This window comes from Enhydra lutris, unplaced genomic scaffold, assembly GCF_002288905.1.
Source record: "Enhydra lutris kenyoni isolate GAN:26980312 unplaced genomic scaffold, ASM228890v2 scaffoldscaffold36, whole genome shotgun sequence".
NCBI lineage: Eukaryota > Metazoa > Chordata > Mammalia > Carnivora > Mustelidae > Enhydra > Enhydra lutris.
In genome coordinates this window covers 2,721,559-2,743,144 of record NW_019154120.1, presented here as the reverse complement: position 1 = coordinate 2,743,144, position 21,586 = coordinate 2,721,559, and the positions used below count along the sequence as shown (strand labels likewise).

At 50.6% G+C, this 21,586-nt stretch overlaps 1 protein-coding gene across 1 annotated transcript; it reads right to left on the bottom strand.

The window, feature by feature from the left end:
* Positions 1 to 8,588: 8,588 nt before the first annotated feature.
* On the bottom strand, positions 8,589 to 21,253 carry LOC111154223. Its single transcript, XM_022513702.1, has 3 exons — positions 21,169 to 21,253; positions 20,816 to 21,112; positions 8,589 to 11,098 (listed from the first exon to the last, which is right to left on the bottom strand). Exons 1-3 carry the CDS (start codon positions 21,251 to 21,253, stop codon positions 10,611 to 10,613), a joined length of 870 nt encoding a protein of 289 aa, XP_022369410.1. The 3' UTR covers positions 8,589 to 10,610.
* Between the last annotated feature and the right edge of the window lie 333 nt (positions 21,254 to 21,586).

Sequence of the window (21,586 nt, the reverse complement as noted above, 5' to 3'; positions counted from 1 at the left end):
TCCGTGCGTAACTCGCCCGCCCCTTCCCGCGGTGGCCGGCGCCTGCCGCTGACTCTTAATGGAGACTGCAGGTCAACCGCGTGGGGAAAGCCACCTTTGAGGTATCTTTCTATCTGCACAAAGTCTGACTTCAGGAAGATGAGTGACTCATCGATGTGGTTACTGTGCACAAACTGGTTTTCTCTGGACGTAACACTGGCACATTGTGCTCAGAGTCCAAGAGGAAATTGCTCGTGATATGGAAATGAAAATGCAGAACCGGCTTCCAAGCAGGCCGTCGCGAAAGCTCGTGATGAATCTGAAACCGCTCACAATAGAGCTCATTCACACTAGACGGCAACCGAAATGTCAAATAATCCGTAAGCACAGTGTGTAGCTTGTTAATCCCTGCAGAAGTCCTCACGCTCTTTGTGCGGCGAAGACAGACTCCGCGCAGGGCGGGGTGAGAAGGGCACACTCGTCCGCAGGCCCCAGCCTCCCGCGTGCGCCCCGGGCTCCCAGAGCGAGCACTGGCCGCGCACTTCTGGAGCAGTGCTGAATGAGGGAAGGGGGGCCCAGCATCCCCACGGGTTAGAGGTGCTCCAGCGAGTTCCCTGTTGGGACAACGAAGTTCGAACGGATTAATTAATGGCTCAGCCACGTTCCTGGTGATCAGTACGTAAAATACTCTCACAGACCAGTAAGAAAAAGGCAGCTCAGTAACTGCACTCCGAAACAGAAACGTCACAGATCTGAACAAGTGTTCCCGAAAGCAGGCGCTGACAAGGCCGGCAAACAAGTGGGAAATGCCCAGTCGCAGGCGCCAAGGAAACACAAAAACCAAAACGCGGTAATAATGGCCCGTTTGGGCTCCAAAGATAGGAGGCTTTTCCCGCTGGGTGATAACACCCAGGGACCTCGAAGGTCTGGGAGTCGGGCCGCCGTGGGGTGCGGGTGGGAGCAGGTGCGGGCCGCTGTCTGGAGTGGGTTCATGCTCGGGGCGCCGGTGCCCCGGGCTCCCACCGCATCGTGTCCGTGCTCATGCGGCTCACCCCCAGGAGGAGCAGCTGCAGCCCCATCACTGCACTTTCCACAAGATGAGGACCGAGGGAGAACCTAAGTGTTGGGGCATCTGCCTTCTGCCCAGGTCATGATCAGGGGTCCTGGGATCAAATCCCACGGGCTCCCTGCTCAATGAGGAGGGTTTCTCCTCTAACCGCCACCCCCCCTGCTCATGCTTACTCTCTCTCTCAAAAATAAATAAAATCTTAAAAAAAAAATAGAACCCAGGTATTAGATGACAGCAGGCCACAGAAGTGGCTGGCCGTCCTCACTTCCCCCCTTCCTCCCAGGGTGATAGGACTTGGACATGTTTATTTTTGCTTATTGGATTCATGCGCCCCAAACTGACATCATTGGAATCCCGGGTTCATGAAACATCGTCACGGTCAGCCCCCGCGTGGGCGTTTTGGTGGATTTGTGTGTCTGTAACCACACGATCCGTGCCTACGAGCCCCCGGCCAGCACGAAAGCTAGAAGCTTGACGTTACGCCTCCACTTACCGCCTGGATAACCCCTCTGGAGGGGCCTGGCTTGTTCTCTCTGGTGTTCCTCTTGGCACCACAGCGTACCGGAGTACATACGTGTGTGTATCTCCCGGGAAGCAGGTTTCTACCTGGACTTCCACCTTGCAGGGACAGGTAGCGGCTGCATGTCATCTCTGACGCCTGTTTTGCATATTGGTGTCCCCGCTCCATTTTGACCACCTCTGCTCTGCGACTATAATGTGCTAATTCATGTTCCCATCTGTGATTGTGTGCAGAGTTTCCAGGTGTTCCCTCCTGAGAACGGAGCTGCCGTTCAAGAACGTGTGCGACAGTCCCATAGACGCCCACTGGTGTACATCTGCGGTCTTCTCTGTGGTGTTGGTTTGCTGGGGCTGTCACAGTGGGGTGGGTGTCGAAACAGCGGGACCCGTTCTCTCAGTGTCCGGAGGGCAGAAGCCTGAAGTCAAGCCGGGCTCTGTTCTCAGGGAGGGATCTTCCCTTGCCTCTCTCGCTTCTGGTGGTTCCTGGCGATCCGTGATCCCATTTATATTACAGGTTTGAAAAAATTTTAACATCTAAAAAAATTTTAGAGATGGAAAACAGGTTAGTGGTTGTCAGGGTTAAAGCTGGAGGTCGGGAAGGTGGGTGGGCTCTAGAAGGGGTTGTCGGTGTTCACAGCAGCAACGTCCACAAATAGCCAAACTGTGGAAAGAGCCCAGATGTCCATCGGCAGATGAATGGATAAAGCAGATGTGGTGCACACAATGGACTATTACGCAGTCATCAAAAAGCACGAAATCTTGCCATTTGCACCGATGCGGCTGGAACTAGAGGGTACAATGCTGAGTGACACAAGTCAGCCAAAGAAAGACAAATCTATTATTTCACTCATATGTGGAATTTAAAAAAAAGATGAACACAGAGGAGGGGGGAAAATCGGAGAGGGAGACAAACCATAAGAGACTCTTTAGAGCACAAACTGGGGGTCGCTGCAGGGAGGGGCGGGGCATTGAGGAGGGCACCTGTGGTGAGCTCTGCGTGTCATATGTAAGTGGCGAGTCACTGAAGTCCACACCGGACGCCAAACTGACCGTAAGTGTTAACTAACTAGAACTGAAATAAAAAACTGAAATTGGAAAAAGGCTGTCACGGAAGTCTTCAGTGTCCTGACTGTGGCTACACAAGCCATCAGGCGATGAAAGGGCAGAGAACTTAGCTCCCGCCCCCCGGATGTAAGCGACACGGCGCACTGCATATTCTGGTTGTGGTCGGCCCTCACTCTGCTAAGTGTCAGCATCCAGGATTAAAAAGTGAGTTTATTTGCCCCGGTGTTGGCGAGCATCTTTGTGGAAGAAGTGTCTGCCCAGGCAGGGAGGGACGCCTTGCCGCTGCCACGGGGCAGCCGCCCAGACGTGCTCGTGGACAAGCAGCCGGAGCAAATCTCGGTTCTCAGCCCGTGGGGTGTCTGGGGCCGTGACTCGTAACTGTGGGCTCGTTGTCACTGCCCCTGGCTTGTGCCTCTCTGCCCACAGCCCTGTAGCATGTAGCATTTCTCTCCAGATGACGGGTGGCGTGTCTCTCAAATTTAGCTGTCCAGGAAAACTGCTCGTGGAGATGATGACCTCCAGGGACCCCAAGTTCAACACGAGCCAAACACACCGGCCAGACTTGGCCACAACCCGTCCAAACACTGTTTTCCAAAGCAGCATAAACAGGCCTCAGCTTCACCTTATTCACACAAATATTTGTGGCGTGCCTCCACGTTACGTCGGCGTAGTGCTGCGGGGAGGTACAAGAGGGGCTTCGGACGAGCCTGGTCCCCGCCCACTGGTGACTCAGGGACACGTGGGCTTCGAGCATGGTCTCAAATCGGGAGTGTGCCGGGCAGGTGCTGCTCCGTGAGACGGAGCACACGGTCTGTGTCCTACATGACAGGCGCTGTCAGTGCCTCCGCAGATGGTCCAAGGCGCTCTCCTGACCGCACGGGTCAGCTCTTAGCCCTCAGTCTCCAGCTGAAGAAATAGTCTCCGAGTGGCTGTGCAGCTTGCCCACAATCGCGCACCACTAGTAAGCAGCTGAGCCCATGTACACGTATAAACCAGGTGTCTCGAACCCTGGGTCGGCGTTGGCAGCCTCTCCCCGGGGCTGCTTCCTGGAGCTCGGAGCGGCCTCAGCCCCGGAAGCGTTGTGCTCCCCCTGGCAGGGTCCCCAGGGCTGCCCTTCCCAGCAGGCTTGTCTCCTCTCTCTGCAGTCGTGCCGTTGGGCTGCCTGTCCAGCTCCTTCTCTTTGGCGAGATTGCTGGGTGCGGGGAAGTAACGTCACCCTGGGAGAGGGAGAAGCCTGGACGCTAGGCCGATGGCTGCCAGATGCCTGGGGCCCCGTTCTGTTGTTATTGGGGGACTTAATTTTTATTTCTGGGTTCCAAGTCGCGCTTCAGATTCCCATCGTCAACAGAGGGAGAACATGCTGGGTCTATGTCAAGGTACAGTTTGTGCCAAGCTTTACTTGGTTAAAAACCACCCAGAAATATTAGGGTAGAAATGGCCCTTTGGACTTTCTTTCCATCAGGCGGGCAGGTGGTTCTGGGATGCATTTCATAATGCCCATCAGAAGGTCCCCCGTCGGGGGCACAGTGGCCCCAACTGGGGACTATGTGGCCCTGGGCTTTCTTCCCGACCCGCGTTCCGTACAGTCCCATCGCCAGACCGGCCCCCGCACAGAAGCCTGTGGCAGACTCTGCTCTTGGCCGAACCAGGCTGAGACACCTGCCTCCCCAAATGCTCCTTATACAGATGATGATGGCGTGAGAGAAGGATTCTCCGGTGCTTCGTGGACGGAGGGAAACCAATTCCGGCATTTTCTTTTCCCGGTCTTGTTTGGAGTCTCTACAACTGTGAAAGGGCACATCGCGCCTGACTTTTTGGCTTTCTCCTTTTGCCTCCAGGGACACAGTCAGCGGCTGACGGGGAAGGTCGCGTGGAGAGCAGAGCCGGCGACAGCCGGGAGCCCAGGGCTCTGGGACTCGGCAAGGCAGGCGGCTCCGTGCGCGGAGCTCGGCGTTTGTACGGAGCGTCTGGAGGGCGTGACGATGGTCGTCTCGCCTGGAGGCGGTCATGCGGCCATAAATACTGTGTCCACTGTGGACAGCCCACAGCAGCCTCCGGGAAGACTCTCCCTGCTCCCCAGACAAGAGACGGGGCAAGGGTGAGTCTTCAGCCCTTGGCCTCCCCGGGCCCTGGAGCGGGTGGGTCCGGCTACCCAGGCTGGGCTTTTGGACGAAGCTTGGACTTGCGACGCTGACTGTCCCAGCATGGTGGCAGCTGTCGCGTTCGAGACTGAAATTTCTGCAGGAGGTTTTCCACCGGGTTTTGTGTGTCTTGTTTCCGTTGTGAGCGTGGAGCTTGGCGCCACATGGTGTTCCGCAGGGAGTCGTCCAGTGAAGTAGGTCGCTTCGGGAGCTCCAGCCCCAACCGCGCTGCTCCTTTCAGGGCTCGGCCGAGGCTGAGGTGAAGCTGTGGCTTCCTTCCTGCTGTGACCCGGCCTGCTCTGCCCGTAGCCTCCCCTACGCAGCATTTCCTGTGTCTTCCAGGGAAGCGTCCAGAAGCCACGGAATCATGAAAGTGTCCGAGCTCGGGGCGCCTGGCTGGCTCAGTCGTTAAGCCTCTGCCTTCAGCTCAGGTCATGATCGCTGGGTCCTGGGATCGAGTCCCATGTCGGGCTCCTTGCTCAGTGGGGAGCCTGCTTCCCCCTCTCCCTCTGCCTGCCCCTCTGCCTGCTTGTGCTCTCTCTCTCTCTCTGTGTCAAATAAATACATAAAATCTTAAGGAAAAAAAGTGTCCGAGCCAGAGAGAACCTGAGCTGTTGCTTCCTTTAGATCTATCAGCTGAGCCTCAGGGAAGTTAAGAAACTTAACACGCAAGTAAATGATGAACGGCCATGAGAGCTCTGGCCTCCTGTTGGAAGGATGCTTCTGTCTCTACGTGGTCCCCGTTCCGCGTATCTCCCGGAAAGGTCTGGTACACACAAGAAGTTCCGTGGTGTTCACTACTCATCAACTGAAGTTAAAACTTACCTGTGCATAGGCAGTGCGGCTGACATGGCAGGACCTACCGCTAAGAGCAGTGATCACGGTTAGCTGTTGTTAGGGAGAGAATGTTAGTGCTGTTTCCCTGCCCCCAGTTTATCTGTTGACACCCCCCCGCCCCGCCGAGGGTGATGGTAGTAGGAGCTGGGCCTTTGGGAGTGATTAGGTCGTGAAGGTGGAGCCCTCAGGAGTGCTCTGAAAAGAGGCCCCTTTCACTGGTGAGGACACGTGGTGAGAAGACAGCTGTCCGCAGCTCAGAGGAGTGCCCTCCCCAGAACCTGACCACACGGTCCCCTTGATCTTGGACGAACAGTCTGCAGACAGAGAGAGACCAGTTTCTGTTGTATGCCAGGAACCAGACTGGGGTACTTTGTTACAGCAGCCTGAACAGGCTAAAACAGCTATCCAGAAACTTTTGAAATAAATACAATGTAAATGTGCATGTGAGTGAGTTCCCAAGGCATATGGTATTGGACAGATGTTGGTATGTGTTAAGCCTCAAGCACGGTGGGTCCCAGTAGTCCACCGGTTCTAAAATAGCGATGTCTAATCAAGTCTGTGAGAAGTGAGTTTCCATGACGCTTTTACAGTTACTTGCTTTAATTATATGAGCATGGAAATGCGTCACTATTGTTGGAACTGGCTCTTTCCCCTCAATCCGAAGATTTAAGTAATATTTCCCAAAATGTTGGACACATACCACAGACGGTGTAGGAGGTGATTTTAAGTGACAGCTCAACAAATATGTTTCATTTACACATCTGTGCATTTATTTCATCTGTATTAAAATATATAGCAAAACACATAAAGCACTGGTCCCCAAAATACACAAAGTTAAAACTCAACAACAAGCAAACGACTCAATTACAAAAATGGGCAAAGACCTGAACAAGCATCTCCCCACAGACACACAGATGGGAAACAAGCTGATGGGAAGATGCTCTCCTCCATTTGTCAGCGGGGAGACGCGAACTACAAACCGTGCTGAGACACCACTACAGACCCACCAGGAGGGCCAGACTTCTACGGTTGTCTGCATGCTGAGGACACCACGCTTGGTGCCAGAGGAGGGGCGCAGCCCGCGGGAACTCGCACTCCCTGCCCCAAGACAGCTCTCTGGGATTTTTACAAAAGCTAAACACTCACCACACCATCCAGCAGTCCTACCCCTTGCTATTTACCCACAGGGTCTGAAGACGATGTCCACAAAAACACCCGCACACAGACGTTTACAGCAGGTTTCCACATTATCGCCCAAGCCTGGAAGTGACCGAGCTGTCCTTCGCAGGTGATGGGTAAATAAACTGGGGTCCTTCCAGACCAGGGGATGTTACAGCAGCCGGCCAGAAACGGCGGGAACTGTGTGAGTCCTGCTCTCCAACATCCTGGGAGAAGCAGAGCCATGGAGACCTCGATCAGTCACTGCCTGAGGTTCAAGAGTGGGGGAGGGAGGAGGGGGGATAGGCGACGCACAGAGAAATTTGGGGGCTCTGCAGCTCTTCCCTGTACCGTAGCGGTGGATATGTGACCGGCATGCGTCAATACCCACAGAACCAGGAGTCAACCTTCTGCATGCACACAAGGCACATGATTTACTTGCCACTAATGTGTCAGTATCGGTCCGGTCCTCGTAACAAATGGACCAACAGAAGCAAGATGCCATTAACAGGAGAGACCGTACTGCGTGAACTCTGCACCAGCTGCTCCACTTCCTGGAAAGCTAAAGCTGCAGAAAGAATCTGTCCACTGAGAGCCCGCTCTGCGCTGTTGTTCGGGAAGCAGAGGTTACCTGCTGTTTCAAGAGCCAGGGAGCGTCCAGCAATGACGGGCTCCTGTGGGCCTCGCCCGGAGGAGGACATGCTGGTGGCAGGACCTGCCACCAGATGGCGCTCCCGCCTCTCTCCCTCCTTCCTCTTCTCTCCCTCCCTCTCCCCCATTTCTGTGTGTGAACTGTCCTCCCTGCATCTAGTGACATGATGGTGGAGCCCAGCCCTGTTCTTTTGGATCAGCAGTGACCCCCGCCCGGGGGGGGGCAGGGTGTGCAGGAGGGGGCACTGACTGACATTAGCCCTGAGCAGCCCTTCTGCACCTTGTGGGGTCCTGGCACAGGGGAGAGCCGCGGTGACTGCACAGCGTCCTGGGTGACCTTGCGAAGCTCTGGCTGGCAGCAGCCAGCCTGGGACCCGCCCACACACAGTGAAGGGAGCACAGTCCCACCTGCGAGCTCTTAACTCCCCTGGGCCCCCTTCCCCACCTTCAGCCCCGGACCTCACCCCGCTGTCCAGGTGAGTTTTCCCTGTTGCTCCCCGGGATGGATTCCCGTCCACACGCTGGCGCCTGGCTGTGGGATGAGCCAAGTACGTCCCGACTCTCCACCACGCTCCTCCAGATACCTGGTTTTGCTCTTGGCTTCCCAGCTCTGACGGAGGTGCTTTCGCACCCAGACCACCCACCCCTTCCCCCTCCCCGTGTGGATCCTGAGTCTGAAGGGCCCTGGTGCTTCCTACAGATCCCCCTGTCTGAACAAAAGGGATTAAACTCCCAAAATCTGGTTGGGAAAAGCAGCCCCTCAGATAACCAAAGTGACGGTGGGGAGGAGTTTGGCTGCGGACGGAGGACGCTTCATCCAGGCCGGGTCGGGGCAAAAGCTGGGTCTGACAGAAGCACAGGCAGCCGTGAGCGTCACTACTGTGGGGGACAGAGACGACAGGGGACACGCAGCCTTGGGAAGCCAGGAAAGGCTCTTGAGGTGAATAAGAAAGGATCACGAATGTCATGATGGAAACATTCCCTGGGTTGGGGAAAAGGCCGGTACATGAAATTACAATCAAATTAAAACTTGGATTTTGTGATAAAACATTAGTGTCTGTCTCATAAAATACCTGTATTTATCAATAAAACAATATTATCCAGAATATATAAAGTTACAATAAATCAATGAAAATATATAAAACTGAATTTTTAAAATAGGCAAAAACAAAAACAGGCAAATCACTGAAGAGGAGAAGCAAATGAGAGGTTCAGCCTCACTAGAAAAACGAAGAAAACATAAAACCTCACAGGTCAGCAAAAATTGAGAAGCCTGGTAGTACTCCAAGGGATGGGGACAGAGCACTAGGGATTTTCAGACAGTGAAAATGGCTGGTGAGAATGTAAATGCTTGTGCTCATGTTAGAAAATCACGTTAAACCGCAGCAACTCCACTCCTACAGCCCAGGGAGACATGTAGAGGGACGTTTGGAGCAATAATACTTGTAGTAGCAAAGAAAAAATTGAAGGTAGCCTAATCTTCATCAGCATAAGAGATTAAGAAAATCGCAGTATGGTCACACAGTGCAACGGTTGCAGCCGTGAAGGTGAAGACAGCGCGCACAGTCATCCTACGGACAGGGACGCAGATGCCCAAGCATATGGGGGTCGCCAGCACTTACACGAAGTGGGCGGAGCAGTCCTGCTCACAGCTTTGAGACACGGAGAGAGCAAGCACCTGAAGGTGAGCTCCGTGGCTGGGGGCGACTGCCCGGAGGGGGAGCCTGGGGCACAGGGAGCCTGTGCAGGGCTGCTCATGCAGCTGGGAGGGCGCATGGCTCCACCCCTGGGCGTGTCCCCTGCCGTTGGGCCACACAGAGGCCCTGAGGACAGGGGTCTCCCGCCTGGGATGCCTGGGCAGGTGCGGTGCTGAGTGTGCAGTGTCGGGAGCAGTATTTACACACTTCTGTGCGGTTTAGCATGGCATAGTATATTCGAAAATCCAGAGTGCAGGGATTGACAGCACCTCAGAACAGGTTAGCTTAGGAGTGAAAAGGCCAGGTTTGGATTTCGGAATGCTCACCCGGCAGGCAGGCTGGCGGGTGAAACGGAGAGGCGGGTTTGGAACGCAGGCCAACTGGGAGCCTAGCCTGAGCTTGGGACGAAGCAGGGAAAGATGACGCAGGGGAAGTTCTGGCAGCCGGGCTGGGGAAGGAGATGGGGCTGAGGTTAGCGAAACGTGGTGCGGAGCTACAAAGCATGCCCCAGACACCACTGCTGAGACAGCAGGGACCAGCACGGGAAAGCCCGCAAGCCACGTCCCGGGCGCCCAGATCCTCAACCGACACGCGAGCTTGGCGGGAGGAAGGCCGTTCCGGTGGGTGAGATGGCTTCGAAGCCATTGAAGAGATGCTGGCACGTGGCTATGGGAAGACCAGGCTGGTGCTGGAGGGGCCCCACTCACAGGGAGGGGCTGGAGGCACAGCCCGAGCAGCTCAAGAAGCAGAGAGTGTGTTGCAGATGGGTGCCAGCTGAGACACCAGCCGGACCGTGGGGAGCAGCCCAGGGCCAAGTGCAGTTGCGGGAGGTGGGGGCGAGCTGAGCGGGTCACCGGCCGCCCAGCCACCAGAAGTCAGGGAGAGCAGGGCAGCGGATGGAGAGAGCAGAGTCGTGGCGGTCTGACCTGGGTGCCCTAAGGAGTTCTGGAGGACTGAAGGGAAGACCAGCTGAAAGTGGTTTGAGAAGGCCCCTCGCAAGTTCTGCAGGGAAGGGAGCAGTAACGGGGAGCCGCGCTCCGCAAGTGCGAGCGGTGGGTGGGCGCAGAGGTCCTCGTGGAGAGCGGGAGAGGGACAGGAAGGGTCAGCAGTGGCGAGGCTTTGGAACGTGCCCCTTTCCTCTATCACTCGGCCCTGGGGTCACCTTCCTGGGCAGGGGGCTGGCTGTGTTTAGGATTCTACAGGAATGGGGTGGGGTGTGGTCCCCTCTTTCAGCATGGCTGCCTCTGTGCACTTGACCTCCCCAGAGAGGGGTGCAGGCCTCACCGAGCTGCGGAAATGGAGCCGGGGCTGCCGGTGACTTGTTGGCCCATGTCTGTTTTTATTACAGCAAGCGTGACTCACCCCTGTGACCCACAGGCAGGCGGGGAGCCCTGGTGATGTATAAGTTCAGGACCGTCACTGTCCCAGCAGGCTCTTCCTACAAAGAAATAGTGTCTGAAGTGTTCAGGTTGAAGCGCAGAGCATGACGGGGCATTAAAACCACGAGAGCTGCGGGCTCAGCCTTTGCCACTCGAGACCTAGAAGGGTGACGTGGTCTCCTGGGGTGGCACAGCCTGGCATCTGGAGTGAAAAGCTTACTGTCGGCCTCTGCGAGGGTTCTGCGGGAGACGACGTGCCAGACGTGCAGAGGCTTCGCAGAGCGCCCGCCACACTGCGTGGACCGTAGGCCGCTGCCGCGAGCTGAGTGTGTGCGAAGAGCCGGAGATCACACGTATCTGCTCCACCTGCCGGGCAGGTGAGGCCGGGCTTGTGTGAGGGTCGTTGGCTGGGAGGAAGGTTCGAGACCCCGAGCGCCCGCTGCGGGACCACCTTCCTCCGGGGATCCGCAGGCCGGCGGTCACTTGTGCGACACAGGTGAGTGAAGGACAGACGATGACGTAAGGTGCCGAGGGCCACAGGGACGGGGCTGCGGTGGCGCAGATCGCAGGGACCGTGCTTGGCTGCTCTGTGTTTCTCGCCATCTGCGCCGAGCAAGAGAGGTCCGTCAGCCCCGGGCCCCAGCTTCCTCGGGGGCCTCAAGCTGGATTACAGGTATCTGGCGATAACACAGTCAAGCGGTTCACAGAAAGGGGAAAAAGAAGAACCACCTGGGAAGACTGCGAGATCAGAATGCCCCCAAACTGAATTTAAATGACCCATTCTTCCTATTATTAGGGCTATATGCAGATTTTCTTCAGAATTTTGATGTTTTGCCTATTCTTTCTGTAGCATTTCAGGACTGAATCTATGCATACAGCTTTGGAGAGCAGACACGGTACCTCTGTAACAAGTCGTCTTTGGCATAAAGAAGCTAAAATCCGCATTCTCTTTCCAATGCCACTTTAACTTTCTGGTACACGAACCCCTCACATCCCCGTGTTTCTCCGCTCACTACTTTGGCAGATACAGGAGTGCAAGAGCTTGTCCTTCACGTGTTCTTTTTTTTTTTTTTTTAAAGATTTTATTATTTATTTGACAGAGAGAGAGATCACAAGTAGGCAGAGAGGCAGGCAGAGAGAGAGAGGGGGAAGCAGACTCCCCACCAAGCGGAGAGCCGGATGTGGGGCTCGATCCCAGGACCCTGGGATCATGACCTGAGCTGAAGGCAGAGGATTTAACCCACTGAGCCACCCAGGCGCCCCCTTCACGTGTTCTTGAAGAGGGAGCCATGGCACCTGGCGTGTAGTGAGCACCCAGGAGATGGTTGAGAAGGCAGATGACACACGCAAGGTAGACACATAAGCTGAAGCCGTCTCTTACATGATCCTGCGCGGAACTTGTCGTCACTCACAATCGTTCTGCCCTCTGATGGTTTTTAGAGCCCGTCCCTGATGGCAGACTTCCTTTTCCCCGTTCCACTCCATCACTGCTAGTGGGCATGTCCCGTGTCCTCATTAAGCCTCATTCTTTCCCTATTATTCAAGACATTGGCACATCATTTGCTTTCTAATTTGAATGAACATCACTCCTTCTTTCCTATCAGCTGATTGTGCTTTCTAAAATCATGCTGGGGAGGGGCACCTGGGTGGCTCAGTGCTCAGCAGGGAGCCTGCTTCCTCCTCTCTCTCTGCCTGCCTCTCCCCCTACTTGTGATCTCTGCCTGTCAAATAAATAAAATCTTAAAAAAAAAAAAAAAAAAGTAAAATCACGCTGGGGAGATCATGCCCCCCGACCCTCCCAGTCAGTTTTGCCAGTCCTCACACCCCGCTTCCATGCGGACTGTGCCCATTTTCTTGGGCTGCTGCATGCTTTTGAAAGAGTCACGAGTCGGAACCGATTGGCATCACTACGAACTCCAGCTCGGACTCAGCAAATTCATCTCTTCCTCGTGTCTTCATATTATAGTGCTGTTGCTTCAATTATCACGTTATTTCTATTTTCTTTGGTGTCAAACTAAGTTAGTTTATTTCTGGAACTACCCCAGGCAGCTTCAACGGCAGGGGGACTACAGAGTCTAGTTCAGTACACAACCTGTGCATTCAGCGACTATGAAGGGAAGTTAAATTCATACTCCCAGACCTTAGTTTCTCAGACTACGAGATGGACAATTCGATTTGCTCATCTGGTGTAGGAAAGAGGATACAGTTTCTGGAGACTTGGAGATGTGCTTTCCAATCTGAACTCCAGGACTGCCCATAACTAGGCAAGTTATTTAACCTCCTTTGATAAACTTGTAAAATGGGAGTATAATGCACTCTTCTAGTCCTGGGGTAACTAACAGAGATTAAACGTGTAAATGTGCCTGGCCGCAAATGATTAATGCCCAGCATTTTTGTTTTCTTCTTCATTACCCTTAACTTGAATCCTATTTTGGAACCTGAGAAACAGAACAAAAACAGATTGGGGCACCTGGGTGGCTCAGTTGGTTAAGCGTTGGCCTTTGGCTCAGGTCATGATCCCAGGGTTCTGGGACTGAGTCCTGCATTGGGTTCCCTGCTCAGCAGGGAGCCTGCTTCTCCCTCTGCCCCTCCCTGTTTGTGTGCGCTCTCTCTCTCTCTCACACACACACACACAAAATAATAAAATCTTTAAAAAAACACAACAAATTAAAAAGGCCAAACATTGTTAAGACTTGGAAAGGACAGTGTGCTAATGCTAAACTCTTCCATCAAATTCAAGAGAAAGGAATGCCTCACAGTTCAATTTATGAGACTAGCATTGACCCAATACAAAGACCAGAAAAACACAGGAATAAGAAAACAACAAAAGAACTACAAACTGATATTCCTCATGAACACAGATGCAAAAATTCGTAAGAAAATGTCAGCAAGTGCAATATTTATTCATGACAGAAACTCTCCTCTAGGAAAAGGAGGAAATGTCCTCAATATGGTAAAGGGCAACCCCAGAAAACCTGTAGCTAATATCCCAGTTCATAGTGACAGTCGGATTCCCTTCCCTCTAGTATCAGGGAGGGAAAGATAGTTGCTGTTACTATGTCTGTGCATTAGTATTAGAACTAGTATTAGAAGTTATGGCCAATGCAATAAAGCCAGAAAAAGGAAAAAAGCCAGTTCCATATTAGAAAAGAAGTGAAAATAGTTTATTCTCAGAAATCATAATCATTTATTTAAAAAAACTTTTGGAATCTACAGAAAAAGCTACAACTTTTAAGTTTTTAGGATAAACAACCAATTTTTAAAAAGTAGAACTATCAATTTGACACTAGTAAGCAATAAATTTAATGTGACACAAAAAATATTAACTACCTTGGAAGGATATATTTGACAAAAGATGGGCAAGACCTGAGCACCGGAAACTTATAAAACTCAGAATGAGACACAAAAGGAGACTTGAGTGACTGGGAGAGAGACTGTGGTCATAGACCAGGTAACTCCACATGGTGAAGGTGTGAATTTCTCACAAATCAATTTATGGATTCAAAACAATCCTTTTTTTTTTTTTTTTTTTTTTGAAGCAATTCTATTAAAAAAATCTCAGCTGCCTTTAAAAAAAATTTTTTTTTTTGGAGATTGACAAGCTGATTTCAAAATTCAGGAAATGTGTGTGGCATTAGAAGTAAGAGAAACACAAAAGTAGAACAGAATAGACTCCAAAATAGGCCTGTACATACATGATCAATTAATTTTAAACAATGTTGACCAGGCATTTCAACGGAGAAGTAATCACCTTTTTATCAAGTTGTGATGGAGCTACTGGATATCGTGTTGAGAAAATGAAACTCAACCATTACCTCAGACCAAATTTAAAATTAACCATAACGGAAAAAGACCAAAATCTAAGAGCTAAGATTTCCAAAAGTAAACAGAAAATCTTAATGACTTTGGACTTGGAAAATTTCCTTGAAATGACACAAAAAGCATGAAACAATTGATCATGTGAACTTTGATAAACCCAGAAACTCATGCCATTCAAAGGACAATGTTAAGGCAATGAAAAGGCAAGCCACCTACTAGGAGCAAGTACTACAGAACCTGTACCTGGCAAGAAACCGCATTTGAGGTATCAGATACCTCTGCATCTCAGAGATGCCAAACAATCCAGTTACAAATGGGCAAAAGATTTGAAAAGACACTACCTCAAGGACAATCCACAGATCGCAAATAAGCAGATGAAAAGATGCTCAGTTTCATGAGTTATTAGAGAAAGGCAAAGGCACAGTGAGGTATCATGACACATCTACGGGAAAGACTGAAACCCAAAAGGCTAACCATACCGAGTGCTGGAGTAAGCGGAGGGACCGGAATGCCCTACGTGGCTTGTACAAAGGTCAGGCGGTCACAACTATTTTGGAAAGCAGTTTAGCAGCTTCTAAAAAAGTGAAAAGAGCATGTACCCTTTGACCCTGCCACTCCACGCCTAGGTATTTACCCAGGAAAAACGAAGGCATGTGTCATGTCCGTGTCCAGACTTGATGCACATGTTCCTAGCAGTGTCGTCTGTGACCCAGACCCACGCGAGGTGAGGCACGTGGAATGTGTGTGAACCTGAGAGTGAGCACGAGCTGCCTTGTTCTTTCGCCCTAGTCTGGGTCCTGTTTGAAAGAGTTGAAGACCGGAAACAACCCAAGGGTCCATCAGCAGGTCGGTGGGTAACGAAACGGTGGTCTGTCCATAAAATGAAATACCACTCAGTGCTTGCTTCGGCAGCACATCTGATAAAATCAGAAGGATACAGAGAGAAGTAGCACGCGTCCGTGCAAGCATGACACTCAAGTTGATGAAGCATTCTGTGTTTTTATAAAAGAACTAAGTCCTGAAAGGGGAACGTGACCATAGTTAATAACACCGTACCGTGTATTTGAAAGCCGCAAAGAGAGTAGATCGTACAAACTTTCACAAGGATAAAACCCAGTAACTCTGTGTGATGATTGATGTTAACTAGACTCATCAGGTTTATCTCGCAATATATACAGTTACATGTAATTGTGCTGCACAACTGAAGCGAATGTCATACGTACACTGTATCTCAGTAAAAAAAAGAAAATACTCGGCAGTAAAATGGAATAAACTATTGACTACTACAACAACGTGGGTAAATCTCATAATTATTCACAATGAATGAAGTTAGGTAAAAAGGGTACATATCATACAATTGCATTTATATAAAGCTCTGGAAAATGCGCTCTAATCTATAGTGACAAAAAGATCAGCAGTTGCCTGGGAGTTGGGGATCAGGGAGATGGGATGGGTGCACAGGGAAACAAGGAAGTGTTTGGGTGATAGGGTATGTTCACACCTTGATTGTATCGATGGCTTCACGTTTTATACATATGTCAAAATTTATCATACTTCACCCTTTAATATGTGCTTTGCTGTACATTAGTTATATTTCAGCAAAGCTGTTAAAAATAAAATGAGGAAGGGGTGCCTGAGTGGCTCAGTGGGTTAAAGCCTCTGCCTTCGGCTCAGGTCATGATCCCAGGGTCCTGGGATCAAGCCCCGCATTGCGCTCTCTGCTCGGCGGGGAGCCTGCTTCCTCCTCTCTCTCTGCCTGCCTCTCTGCCTACTTGTGATCTCTGAGTGTCAAATAAATAAATAAAATCTTTAAAAAAAATAATAAAACGAGGCAGAGTAAGAATTGAAGACATGAGTCTTCAATGGGGCAGTGGCTCAGTCAGCAAAGCATCTGCCTTTGGCTTAGGTCATGATCCCAAGGTCCTGGGATCTAGTCCCGAATGGGGCTTCATGCCCTGGGGGAGCCTGCTTCTCCCTCTCCCTCTGTTGCTCCCCCTGCTTGTGCTCTCTCTCTCCCTCTCTGTCAAATAAATAAAGTGTTGGGGAAAAAAGAGTCCTTTTTGGATCTTGATTGGTGAAATAAACATGAGACAACTGGGAGTATTTTAATATAGACTAGATATTAAATACATTAGATTACTGATATTTTTCTTAGCTATAGTAATGATATCATGGATATGTAAGGAAAGACATGTATTCTTAGAGAGCTATGCTGAAGTAGTTATATGTACACTGTATCAGTGCAGTTAGGGGTAATACGTTGTGATGTCTACAGCTTATTTCAAAAAGCTTGGCAAAAACAGAATTACAAGAAATGAAAACTGCACACACAGAAAAACAAAAGACAATAGAAAAATAAATAGATGGGGCGCCTGGGTGGCTCAGTGGGTTAAGCCTCTGCGTTTGGCTCGGGTCATGATCTCAGGTCATGATCCTGCTTCGGGCTCAGTGCTCAGCGGGGAGCCTGCTTCCCCCTCTCTCTCCGCCTGCCTCTCTGCCTCCTTGTGATCTCTCTCTCTGTGTCAAATAAACAAAATCTTTTTAAAAAAGACAAATAAATTTATAAAGCAAATATGGCAAAAAATATTAAGACTGTTGAATCTAGTGTTCAATATATAGCAGTTCATTATACTATTTTTTCAACTATTTTCATGCTTGATAATTTTGTCATTAAAAAGTGGAAAAGTTTACCATAGATTTGAAAAAGAACGAAATTATAAAAGATAAATAAAACATAACTGAATTATCAAACTCAATGGGTAGGTTTAACTTAAGTCATGGCAGAAGATAAAATTGGTGAATTGCAAAATAAATCTTTAAAAAATTATCCAAGATAAAATACAGAGAAAATATGAAAGAAAAGTTAAGAAAAATGGAGTCTAAAATAAGCAGGTCTCTCATAAATCTGTCTGGAATTCCAAGAGAAAGAGAAAGAGAAAGAATAAGGCTAAGGCCGCCTTTGTAGCTACAGTCCCTGAGAATTCCTACTGAATCCCTGAGTGTGTAAATGGAAGAATCCACACCGGCACCCCGTGACCGGTCTGCAAGTCAGTGACGGCGACGGCCGAGAGAAGGTCACAGAAGCTTCCAGTGAGGAAAAATGACCTGCAAAGGAAAAGACTGAGAACCGACGCGTCATCACTTGCAACAGAAACTAATCTAAAAGTGGAATATTTTCAGTGGATTGAAAGAAAACAAGTGTTAACCTAGAATTATTTTACCAGAAAAAGCATCTTTTAAGAATGAGGGCAAAATAAGGACATATTCAGGTACACAAAAAATGACAGAATGTTTGCTGCTAGTCCTGTTCTCTCAGTGAAACTGTAAAGAGTGTATGTGAGACAGAAAGAGAGATAGGAGGTGAAGTCTGGGGACATAAAGAGTGTAGAGGACAAGAAAAATCAAAATATAAGTACACTAGAATATGTAAGTGTATTTACACAAATTAGACTAAATAAAACAATAGTACCTTTCGCAGTTTAAAGTAGAATTAAAACACCAAACAATAGTTTATAAATTAGGAGAAGGGAAAAGACGTTAACCTTCGACTTTTGTAAGTATCATCTTGAAGTTTCTTCATTACTCTTCATGGAATGAGTACATCACTTTCAAACTAGCAACGGGGAAAAAGGAGAACGGGGGGGAAACGGTCAGTCCAAAAAAGGGAAAGAAAGTGGAGAAAAGTAAACAGCTGACATGGGACAAATTGAAAGCAAAAATTAAGAAATACTTTTCAACCTGTATTTAAAAAAAAAGACCAATACCAGAAGGCAAGTGCAACACGCAGCATATTCCTAAAAACAAACAAACAAACCCCCAAAAAACAACTGGACATAACCCGGAAGTCTGTCGACAACGGACCCGACGCGCGCAGTCTCACAAGGAAACGCTCTACAACAGTACAAGTGCACGGCCACAGGCACCAGCATCCGTGAATGTCACAAACACGCGTGCCGCAAAGATGCCAGGCACGGAAGAACTCAGAAAACTCTGACAAAGCTGAAAACTGACCAAGACTTCATTTATCCAAAGACATGTAAAAAGCCCGCGCAGCCATAAAGGCAAGGGGAGGACTGTCATGCTGTCGGAAGAGCAGACGCCTCTAGGGAGAGGACGCCCTAAGGGAGACGCTCAAATGCGTCTTCGGGGGAGTTGGCCTGTCCCCTAGCTGTGCCTTGTGTGCTGGTTCTGGGGGGCCTATGTTTTTGTCCCCCTTTTTATGTCTGCTTTAGGAATCAGTTTAAAAATGAGCTGGAAGAAAAGAGCAGCCCTCCGAGGGACCTCTGAGACACCGAAGAGCGTGAGTCCAGAAACGGATGTGCGCAAGCTGCCAAGCCCGAGTCATGGAGACAGAGAATTTGGACTGACCAGTGAGGAAGGAGATTAAGACAGTAATAAAAAACCTCCCACCAAAGAGAAGACCAGTAGCAGACGGTTTCACCAGTGAGTTCTACTAAACATTAAAGAATAACATGAATCCTTCTTAAACTGTTCCAAAAACCTGAGGAGGGGAAACACTCTTGAACTCATTCTATGAGGCCAGGAGTATCCTGATACCAAAGCCAGGTAAGGATACGAGAAAAAAAAAAACCGAAACTATAGGTCAGTATTCCTGATGAAGGAATATACGCAGACATTTTCAATAAAATACTAGCAAACCGAATGCAACAGCACATTAAAAGAACGTACACCACAATCAAGTGTAACTTATCCTTGGAAAGCAATGTAACTTAATGTGATACATTAATAGAACAAAACATACGTGTTCAATAGATGCAGCAAAAAACATTTGATAAAATTCAACATCCTTTCATGATAAAAGCTCCCAACAAATTGGGTACATAAAGAAGGCATCTTAACAAAATAAAGGCACTCTATGATCAACCCACAGCGAACATCATACTCAACGGTGAGGTGTTCAGAGCTTTCTAAGCTCAGGAAAAAGACAAGGGTGTCCCCTCGGCCTACTCCTATTCAGTGTCGTACTAGAAGTCCTAACCAGAGCAATGAGGCAGGAAATAGAAACAGAAGGCATCCAAGTCATAAGCGAAGAAGTAAAACCTTCTGTTTACAGATGATACGTGTATGGATAGTAAAAAAAAGAAACAATCTTATAAAACGACATCGGAATACAGCTGTTTTCTGTGGACAAGTGAGAATCTTGTAACTAATCACATCTACTTCTACCTGGAATTGAATTTCCTATTCACTTTTTTTTTTTTTTTTAACTACATAGGACTTCCTAGCTTAGGTACTTATTCCCTTGGATTTTCTAATTTCTTCCTTCATCCTGATTTCCTCATCTATGTTTTACTGATATAAATTGCTTCAAATCATTTTCAGAACAGAATTTTATACACATACATTCATATACACACATACATACATATTATCATCCAAATTGACTTACAAATGACCCAAGATTCTTATAATCTGAGTCCAGTCTTTTTCTCAGCCTTATACCTATGCGAGACCTGATATGCATATGTAATGGTCATATTTTGTCTAAACATATGTGTATTTGTTTTGATCCAAGCATGTACACGGATGAACAGGTGAGCACATATGGTTTGCACCCTGGACTTCCCTTGGGCTATGCACCCTTCATCGCATTTAGCCCCTCTGAACCTCAGCACTACCGTCTGTAAAATGGCACCTTGCAGGATTACGTACAACACTCAAATGTGAGTAGTTAAAAAGATGTTAACATTTGCTATTCTCTGGCTGATGTCAGAGGTTTAGTAACCTCTCTGAGCTTATTTCTCTTCAAATAGGATTATTGCATGTTTTTTCTTTTTTCCAGGATTTGAATATCAGGATTTGAATGAATACATGTAAACAAAAGTGAACAGATATAAAGCTCCTGAGAAAATACACTCCCCCCCTCTTTTACCCTGCTCCCTCTCCCTGGGAAGCCCTATTCTTACCATCTCTGGGCAGAATGCAGGCACTGACCAAATTTTAGTTAAGAGTGTCTTTCTTATTTATTTTTCCAACCATAATTTATGTCGTCCTTAAATTTCTCCATTACATTTTAAAAATCTTTATCATTATTGGCTACTTTTGTCTTTCTTGTCCCATAGCTGCAAGATTTTGGGGGGAAGACACTGTTTTCCCCTTGTGGCCCCGGAACGCCTGGCATGCAGGGGGTCATCGCAGCGCACGGCTTCACTCTCCTGGGGCGGCCGGGACTGGGGCAGAGGACGGCTTCCCGCTCGGCCCCGCACTCACGGTTCCGCGGAGGTCAGCGCGGGTCAGCGGAAACCACAGACGCACACACGTGCAAGTGGACACTGTAACCCGCCCTCCGCCCACGGCCCTGGCTGCGGAGTGTGGGCCCGGCCCTGCCCAGAAGCGCGCGTGCGGCTGGGCCCGGGACGGCCGCGCCGCTGCCCGCTGCAGTTACATGGACTCCGGGAACACGGGCAGGCACACCGAGGCCCGGGCACATCAGGGACCCCGGCTCTGACCCGCCCCTCCCCCCAGCAAGCTCCTTCTCACCACCTGGGCCGGGTCGAACGGCACCTTTCTTGCTTTCCTGACGGCTGTCCCAGCGGGTGACGTCGGCTGGACACACGCTGGGACGGCTGCCCGGCTCAGCCCAGGGCCGAGGGGGACCACAGCACTCCCGCTCCCCACTCGTGCTGTCCGTCGGGACTAAGGGGTGACCACTGCCCGCCCGCCCCACTCCGGCCGTCCGGACTGCGAGGGGGGGGACCCAGAGTGACCTCGGGCCGCCCGCCCTCTCATGCCGGCCGTCGGCACTGAGGAGGGACCGCGAGTGACCACGGCCGCCCGCTCCAACAGGGACCGGGGGAGACTCAGGGCACGCGCGGCCCCCCCGCCCCCCGCACGCCCGCCGTCGGGGACAGCGGCCGCCAGGTGACCGCGGCCCGCTCGCCCTCGGTCCACACCAGGCCCGAACGGCGGAACGCGCATGCGCACGGCGCCCCTCCCCGCCCCCACCCCGCGCCCGCGCCCGCGCCCAACGCCCCTAACGCGGCCCGCCCGGCCATGGAACCCGCCGAAGTTGGCGCGGTTCTAGCTCCCCCGTTCGCGCGGTCCGGCGCCTTCCCCCCGTGAGGCCCGCGGGCGCTCGGACCCGGCTCGGCGGCCGCCCGCCCGGGCCGCTCCGCCCGCCTCCGCCACTCGGCCGGGCGCGCGCCGCGCCCCCGCGGCCGGTCCCCGCGCGTGCGCGCTCCGCCGAGTGTATGTGTGTGAGTGTGTGTGCGGCCGAGGGGTGGTCCGCCGCCGCCGCCGACGATGCCGCGG